The 9,603-nt window shown below is 37.3% G+C and overlaps 1 protein-coding gene across 1 annotated transcript; it reads right to left on the bottom strand.

Moving 5' to 3' along the window:
* Positions 1–3,527: 3,527 nt before the first annotated feature.
* Positions 3,528–9,183, bottom strand: LOC126825225 (chymotrypsin-like serine proteinase). The gene is made up of 4 exons (XM_056101982.1): positions 9,170–9,183; positions 7,754–7,921; positions 6,022–6,106; positions 3,528–3,767 (listed from the first exon to the last, which is right to left on the bottom strand). The coding sequence occupies exons 1-4, from the start codon at positions 9,181–9,183 to the stop codon at positions 3,630–3,632; spliced, it is 405 nt and encodes a 134-aa protein (XP_055957957.1). The 3' UTR covers positions 3,528–3,629.
* Positions 9,184–9,603: the final 420 nt, after the last annotated feature.

Genomic DNA, 9,603 nt, shown 5'->3' with positions numbered 1-9,603 from the left:
ACGTGCAACCGGGGATTTGAAACCACGCCAGGTGACTCAAAGACAGACTTTATGATACAGCACGCACGTGCTTTTTTCTCTTTTTTTTCCTTGTAAAATGTTTATTCACAGAAAGTATATTCATTATAATATTTACAACATTTTACAACATTCTATTCACTTTACATCTATTCACAGTGAAAAATACTAAGTTATGTATATACAGGCAAATCTAATTTACAGTAACAGTAATGTACAGTGTACAATAAGAACAAATATTTTTTGTTATTTATAATATGTATAGAATGAGAGACAAGTATGTATAAAAGAGTAAAAAGAATAAATAAAATATATTATGTACAATTAAAATCTATGCCTGTCATATACACAATTATAGAAATAGATAATTACAACGTTTTAGGTGCGGCTAGTATCAATGACAATATATGTTTTCGATTACTAATTATAATTCTAAATGCTACAATTATTACATTTTTTGGTGACTTTAAACATAAATGAAAACTATTGTGAGTAAAAGAGATGAATTTAGTTAAGGATTTACAAATAATTTCTTAAAAACAGGTTAACAATATGATTTCTAGTAAAAGGTTTTTGTGTGTCTAACAGAAAAATAAGCTTTAAAATTAAAATATAGTCTTTAAAGTTATAGGAATTAACATATTTGGTGACTTTAAATGATAATAAAGATATTATAGACAAGAAAAATGTTTATACTTAAATAATTGTTAAGAAATTCTGATGAAAAGGTTTGCAATAGCAAATTCCCATGTTAAATTTTTTGGAGGGCTGGATGAACAAGTTTACTATGGGGAATATAGGTAACTTTGAACTGGATAATAAAGGCTTGTGATGCTGACACAGATTGAGTGTTTATGTCTGGATGACGGGTTGTCATGATATTATATTTATAATTCAAATAACATGTATATTTTTAAAACAATTGGGTATCCCAGTTTTTATGGTTACATCCATTGGAGTTTGGTCCTAAGTAAATACCTAATATTTCGATGCATTCATAGATAATTTCAACTTGTACAGGGAGTGAAACATGTTCATTTTTAACAGATCCAGCTGGTAATAATTGGGATTTTTCGACGTTGATTTTCGCCCCAGAATATATGGGATTGCGTGGCCGAATGGTTAGCACGTACGTTGTGTATTATTGGGTGTGTCATTGAGTTAAGTTGCGTGGTTTTGATTCCCCGGTTGTAGATTTCAAGAAGTAGGGTGCTTAATCCATCCTTATGGGTTTTCTCCGGGTCCTTCAGTTTCCTCCTTTTTTAAAGACCCCTAAGCACAAGCGAATTATTAAAATAAACTGAACCATATGTTAGTCCCGAAATGACCTATTTTGTGTCGAGTGGACGTTAAACCCAATTCTCTCTTCAGAATATAATTATGAGTATATACTAATCATCGGTATTATTCAACATCGTCAATAATCTTCAGCGTGTCTTCAGTTTAATATTCAGCACCTAGAATATAATCAGAATTATTACACATTAATTCATCCGGGGGGGGGGGGGGTTGGATGGCTGAATGGTTAGCGTGCGCGCGCTGTATCATAAAGTCTGTCATTGAGTCGACTGGCGTGGTTTCGAATCCCCGGTTTACGTGACAAGGAGTAGGGTCGCCTGTCCAACCTCGTGGGTTTTCTCCGGGTCCTCCGGTTTCCTCCCACTGCTAAAGGCCCCTATGCGCAAGCGAATTATTGAAATAAAATTAAACCATATGTTAGTCCCGAAATGACCTAGTTTGTGTCGAGTGGACGTTAAACACCATCTCTCTCTCCCTCTGAATTCATCCGTATTCGAATTCTCTAATTAGGCCCATGTGTAACCTGGTATAAACTGATGTGTGAACTGTTGATATTTAGACTGATTAGCTGTTAATATATATAAAGTTTATTACATTGAAGAACTAGTTGTTAATATTTCACAGTATAGAATTAGAAAGCATTGACTTCCGAGATAAACGTATGCTGTTACAGCCCCTGAATACTTGAGTAGTGTTGTAGAATCTTGCACTCCCTCAAAGACCCTACTATCTGTAGATATGTCGTTGTAGTGCCTAGGCGTAAAACAACCGGTCTTGGTCTCTCTAACGGAGTGAAATGTTTGACAAACAAATGTCATTCCATGTGTATCCATAGAGGTTATTTAAATTCTCTTAATGGTGTTCTGCTTAATGTATTGAATTCGATACCTACAAATGGATGATAGCTAGATTTTGGCTATTAATGCACCTTGCAGATTAAACTAGGTCAATGACGTCATAGGCTGGTAATCTGAATGTGATCTTTGGGCGGCATATGCCATTCGTCCCTTTCCGATTAAGAAGATAAACGTACCTCGGTAAATTAGGGGGCTATCCTTGAAAGGAGTTGCCCTGGTACAGGTCAAGAGATCATGCGGTTTTCATAGAGAGAGAGAGAGTGAGAGAGAGAAAGAGAGAGAGGCATACTTGTCCGATGAGGTTGATACATAATATCATAACTGTATTTCTTATACAAAGGAAATTCTGTCAACAATACCTTGGTTAAGAGTTATAAATGATTAAGTATTAAAATTCACAACGTGAAGGCCACAGAGATTGGAATGTTAAAGTCCACAGCAGGATAGTTTGACACGGCATGCTACCACATAGACGACTGTCAGTGACCATCAGACTAGCATATTATATACTCTTCAAAAAGGTAGGGGATATTGAAATGCAAATACCTATACGGGTTGTGATATTGTAAATAGTCATGGACACTTGACATGCTTTGAGAGTATGTTCACAAATGAAGAACTTATCGCCCCAACAGAACCACTGAGCTGCATGTGCGACACGTAATAGCGCCATTCACGTGGGAGGGGTTCATTGTCAAATTTGACACTTCAAGGAAGAGTTGATGAAAATTGTCGCTTGCTGGTTTATCCTATCCATGTTTGCTTTCCGATCGGTTCTTCCATAAGATTTACTGTTTAGCGTATCTTTGCTTTAGTGTGTTTAATTTGATCGGGAGACGTGTTCGTCGACGTCAACGTCAACCGACGACACTGCAAGAATTGGCCGTGGCACTGCAAGAGGAGTGGGTCAGATTGACCCAAATCGTGATTGGGCAATTGATAAGGAGCATGCCACGACGAATTGCTAAATGTCTGAGGATTGGTGGAGCAATGACTCATTATTAAGACAAAAATCAAAAACGTCCATTTTCACTTTTGACAGTGTAGCTCTTTGCGAGTGAAATGGGGCCGTCAGATAAGCCGCCCATATGAACTGTTTATGTTCATGTGTAGGCAATTGGCCTTTTATTAACATACACTGGTTACCTCTTATAAAAACAGCAGTGCATTTCCGCAGTTTTGTATTGTTTCTGAATATCCCCTACTTTTTTTGAAGAGTATATATAGGCATATGAGTAGAGGATTAATAATTGTGTTTCATCAGACACAGACTACTGATAGCGATGAACACATTTTTGAGGGTTAAAGAAAGAAAGGGTGAATTTATGATATAATTTTATTATAGGTCGTAAATGTACATGATAAACATAGATACATAATTTATATGTTAAATAGAAGCGATCCATTTACCAATATACATCTTAAACAGAAGCGACCCAGCTAACTATTTACATGTTAAATAGAAGCGATCCAGCTAAGATATTCAGATACACGAGTGTAAACACTAGGGTATGTACCAGGACAACCTGTTGCTCCCCATGATGTAACACCAGCTAAAACACTATTACAGACCATATGTCCACCACTATCACCCTGCAGTTAAAGCATAATATCGTATTACAATCATTCTGCAGTCAAGAATTATTAAACTGCTACCACTTTACAGTTAACACAATACTATCACCCCGCAGTTAAAACAATATTATACCACTATCCCTCTGCAGTTAAAAATGAAATGAAATGGGGCTTAACGTCCTACTGTGCTGCTCCTAAACTGGGCCCTTATTCACGAAAACTTAAACTAAGATACAATCGAAATTTTAAGAATTACTGCAATTCGATTGGCTGACGAATATGCAAATTGGATATATGCAAATTGATTTTACTGGTCAGCCAATCGAATTGCAGTATTTCTTAAAATTTCGATTGTATCTTAGTTTAAGTTTTCGTGAATAAGGGCCCTGGGCGAATGAAAACAGGCATACGCCATACAGTGTGCAATGAGGGAAATTGTGCCCGGGCAGCGGCTCTGCAGTTAAAACATTATGACAAAACTGTCTACCAAGTAGTTTACCTGGTTTATTTTTAATACTGTGAAACAATAGTTTAAAACATTATGCAACTATCACTTGTATATTGTATTAATACAGGTATCATCCTGCAGTAAAACAGAAAACTGTACAACGCTCACCCAACAGTTAAAAAAATTAATTGAGTTTCGTCTAGTTTTAAAGTACAGTTAAACACAATACTGTACAACGCTCACCCAGCACTTAAAACAATTAATTAAGTTTCATCTAGTTTTAAAGTACAGTTAATAGAACTGTATTTACCACGGAAGAAATACGGAGATACAAATTTTAGAAAGTGAAGTTATATTTATAGCCGTAGGCCGAGATGTTAAACCTGTTAACGAATGAAGTGTGCTAACGATGACTTGTAACATTGACACCTGCTCAACATGCTTGTTGTTATTGCATAGAAAATCCACCCCACTTCTCTATATGATTTCTAGTAAAACTAGTGTAAACCAGCAAAAGAGTGCAATAACATTGAACATGTCTAGTTATTGCACGCTTAAGCTCCACTCCAATCTACAGGGGGAAAACAATCTGCTTATTCAACGAAAAGAACAAAGGAAGATTCCTTGTCCATGTTACAACTTACGTTACAGACTGATTTAGGAGACTCAAAAACACAGATATGTCCACTGTTGATGTAAGAACTACCCCATCTGGTTGTACACTCACTCTGTGAGATTTGGTTCATAGCAACATGTTGGAGGGTGTTGGGTATACTGCTGCCGCCTGGCAAAAACCAACATAATATTAATAACGAAATGGGGTTTAGTGCCCTACTATTCTGCACCGACTGGGCTAATGAAGACGGGCATACACCATACAGTGTGCTATGTGGGACAGTGTGCCCGGGCAGCGGCACAAGTAGTTACTCGTATTTCGAATTTCAACTGTCATGGGTCATTTTACGTGCACGCCAATGTGTACACGGGGCCTCAGTTTTTAGTCCCATCCGAGCGACTATACGTTATCCCTTTCCAGGTCCTCCGTCCTTCACCACAGACAAGGGGGAACCACGACAGCAGATCCCGATGAAGTTTATTGGTCAACACAGGGATCGAACACGGTACTTCCAGATTAGCGAGCCAACGTCTTACTAAGTGAGTCACCACGGCTCACAAACTGGAATGGGGGGTAAAATATAAATGACACATAATTCCACAAGATAGACAGTTATATTCCATAACACAATTAATTAGTAAACAGGTCAATTGTTTATTAGAAATGAAATGAAATGGGGTTTTACGTCCTACTGTTCTGCTTCTATACTGGGCTAATATAGACGGGCATGAAATGAAATGAAATGGAGTTTAACGTCCTACTGTTCTGCTCCTAACCCGGGCTAATGAAGACGGAAGACGGGCATACGCCATACAGTTTTCTATGAGGGAAATTTTGCCTGTACTCTTATATCGAATTCCAACCGCCAAGGGATCGTTTACGTGCATGCCAATGTATACACGGTGCCTAGGGTTTTCGTTCCATCCGTAATAAACGTTCTTGGTCAATGCAGGGATCGAACACGCGACATCCAGATTAGTGAGCCAGCATCTTACCCACTTAGCCATCGTGACTCCCGTTGTTTATTAGAACCCAAAGCAATTAGTCATATAATACATAGTCCGCTAGAACCTATAATATAGACAAAGAGGGCCTTATCAATATATAATCAAGTAGATATACGTACCATATGTTCTGCCCCATCCACTAATGGTACATTTCTGGCCTACAAAATTGGATCCAGAGCTAGCGAGATCGATGATACTTACAGCTGAACTTCCGGTATTGGCATTGGATGAAAGTCTCATAACAGAAATATCGTTAGGGTATCCATTGGCATTACCATTGTAGTTTGGATGCTTTAATTAAAATATGGTAAATTATATATTGAAATTTGTTTTAATTCTAGACGGTAACGAGTATCATGTACAAGATAGTGTATGTATTCTCGCTGTTTAGTGCTCTGATATCAATTCCCATCTTCAAAGACTTTCATGGAGCTAATTTTGCTATCCATGTGTACAACTAAAATAATAAATTATAAAATTACTTACGTTTACAATAGAACTGATGTAGATAGTCTGTTCTGTATTATCATTATTGTTAAGTAACAACTTGGTATAATCCGGGGCTGACAAAATCAAATTAAAACAGGGGAGGGAATCACAAACTGGGTAACATTGAGTAAATACTGGTTGATCGCGTATTCTAGCTTTGTATTAAATGGCCATAATCAAACTAGACCCTACCGGAAGTTAGACGAAGGGCGTAACAAATTCAAACCTTTACTATTTTATGTGAAACGTGTATAAACGCGTAAGCTATCAAATTTAGATTTATAAAAAAAATAAAATAAAATGAACGGAATGTGGTTTAATGTTTCGTAAATTATAAATTTAACCATTTTAAGACATATAGATGGGAATTGATTGTATCTGTGGTTATGGTGTCATTTACCAAGGAGGCTAATATTCACCATCGTTTTATTAAAGGCCTTGGTGGTTATTAGGGGACATTTTAACGACACGTACAATGTTGTGAAAGTTGAATCTATAAAAGGAATGTCCGTCCCAAACTGTGTCAAACTATAATACAGAATACTAAAAACATAAGCCAGCAACTATAAAGTTTTTCCGTGCCTATGTTTATAATGTCGTTCATTAAAAAATCTTCAATTATCACATTTTAGCCCAGCTTAAACCGTGCAAATTTATATATTGTTAATCAAAATCAAATGAGGATCAATGGCTTTTGACGGCGTTTTCTTCCTTGTGTTGACCTCAGGGGCGGATTGGGGCCGGGAACCCGCCCTTGCTCCCGTGTCGGAGCGCCCCCTTTTACTGACCGCGGAGCCCGGACGGGGGATCCTGGGGCTCTCCTCCGGGAAAATTTTGCAAAATGAACCCCAAATATGCGATTTGATGGCATATCTGATTATAATCTCGGTCAAATAATATATCTCATAAATCGATAAATTTAGGCCAAAACTCCGACCTGCAAGTAATTTACAACTATCAACCTGTGAAATTATCATATCGTCATATTATTAATTAACGTATTATCGTTGTATCGTCAAGAGTCAAGAGAATTTAACTGGTTTAAAAATTGGACTAGTTGAGAAAATTTAGACCATTCCGAATTCCGGCCCACACCCAGCACACCCGGCCCAGAAAGTCTATTATACCAGCCCATTCCAGACTCCAGTGATGGCGTGGCGGCCCATTAAAGCCACCGGCCACATACAACATGATCATCATCGCTCCATGGCCGGTCCAATGCCCCCCCCCCCCCATATAATGTTCAGCAGAAAAAGTTTTATTAGACGGATTGGACAAAATTATTTTTTTCATTTTTTGTCCGACCGGCCCTTCGGCCCGATGGCCCAATCCGCCCCTGGTTGACTTCTTAACGTATACGAAGGAATACTTTAACTTGTATTGATCGCGTACAGTTTATTATTTAGATGGAATTTGGAGATATTTGTAGAAACATTATTTAAACCTTGAGGCAGTAACACAATGAGCCGCTGTTAAAACTCGGTTGTTGGCAATCAAACTTCCACCACAGATATGAGACCAGCTGCCACTAGAATTTCTCTGGAGAGACGCTTGCCACGGGAACTGTCCAGCATAGGCATTAGCTCCATCAACAATTCTCTGTGATAATTCACTAGAGGCAATTCCTACGTGATAAAAATATAAACAACTTTATGCTCGAGACCATAGAAAGGATTAGGACGGGTAATGTCCATATGTTTAGAATATGTGGGAGAGTCTAATTATTACTTCTTAAAGTTACAATTTCATATTTTCTAAGAGAGTCAAAACAAAATTATTTCTATGTCTTTTGATCATAGGTGTCATTCTCACACTTAAAACTCATTTACACCGGAAATAATAACACAATAACCTCCCAATTACCTCCCTTGTTTTCTATTCTCCACCATGGAATTTGAAGATGAAAATGATATTTTTGCCAATTTCTCAATTGGCAATAGTGAATTATGGGATTAATAGGATTATTCTTTAACAAGGTAGGACTGTTTATAGATACTACCTATTTTAAGGCTTTATTATAATAAATTTTTAAAATATAACTTAAAAATATGAAATTGCAACTTTAAAAATGGTATCATATTAAAGATGCATTATCGGTGATATTGTTCCCTCACTTTGGAGATCTCTTGTCTATAAATGAAATGAAATGAAATGGGGTTTAACGTCCTACTGTTCTGCTCCTATACTGGGCTAATGAAGACGGGCATACGCCATACAGTGTGCTATGAGGGAAATTTTGCCCGGGCAGCGGCACTATCGCCTACTCTTATATCGAATTCCAACTGCCAAGAAATCTTTTACGTGCATTCCAATGTATACACGGGACTTCGGTTTTTCGTCTCATCCGAAGGACTAGACAGCTGGCCTTGTCAGGCCCTCCATTCTGCACCACTGACAAGGGGAAACCACGTCGGAAAATCCAGACGAACTTTATCGGCCAATGCAGGGATCGAACTTTTGTCTATAAAACCGTCATATTTATGATACTGAAAATTTATGCTACATTGGATTTGGACAATCTTAAACCAGTACCCAATTTTAATTTGGTAACATGGAAGACAATTATAAGGTGTCTTACTCAAGGATAAAATCATTTGGCACACAGCAAGATCCGAGGATGCTACCGTGAGGTTAAAGATCTAACTGACTAACTCTTATGAAATTGTATGCTACATTACCAGTACCCAATTTTAGCTTGGTAACATGGAAGACAATTGCAACGTATCTTTTTCAAGGATAAAATCTTTTGACACACAGCCCGGATCGAGGATGCTACCGTGAGGTTATTGATCTAACTCTAATGGTGTCGTTACTAGCAATCCGTCCTTCTTTTAACAATCAAAATAAAACCGTAACTTACCAGCCAAAGCACATAGACATAAAGAGTTGCATCTTGACGAATGGTATCTCAGTCTGTGTACAGATGATGACGACTTCCATCTATTAACGGATGTCTTATATACTGTATAGATCATGTTGAAGAGTCTTCCATAGAGTGATTTACAACAAACGATATTATACTAATTGATACTTCATATATGAGAAAAGGTCAGAAGGATAACACTAACTTTTATACTTAAATGAATAAGATCTAAACTTGGTTAATTTTACTGTTTTATAGCGTGGGATTTCAACAACTGTCGTGTAGAGTCAAAGATGGTAGGTACCTACTTAATATGACTCTTTATTACCCTTCAAGTTTTAACAATTAGCTATTAATTATAGTTACAAAATGGTATTATAATATTTCATTTGGTCATTATTCATTCATACACACATGCAATTAGTTCTTTA

Source organism: Patella vulgata, chromosome 6 (genome assembly GCF_932274485.2).
Source record: "Patella vulgata chromosome 6, xgPatVulg1.2, whole genome shotgun sequence".
Lineage (NCBI taxonomy): Eukaryota > Metazoa > Mollusca > Gastropoda > Patellidae > Patella > Patella vulgata.
The sequence above is the reverse complement of the archived record's forward strand: the minus strand, read 5'-3'. Positions and strand labels throughout refer to the sequence as shown.

Bases quoted from the DNA above. Each gene is read 5' to 3' on its own strand.
- LOC126825225 (XM_056101982.1), bottom strand. The intron at 6,107-7,753 runs GTTTAAATAATG...ATTAAAGCATCC, and splicing joins CATTGTGTTACTGCCTCAAG to AAACTACAATGGTAATGCCA. The intron at 3,768-6,021 runs GTAAGTATCATC...CTTTAACTGCAG, and splicing joins CCAATACCGGAAGTTCAGCT to GGTGATAGTGGTGGACATAT.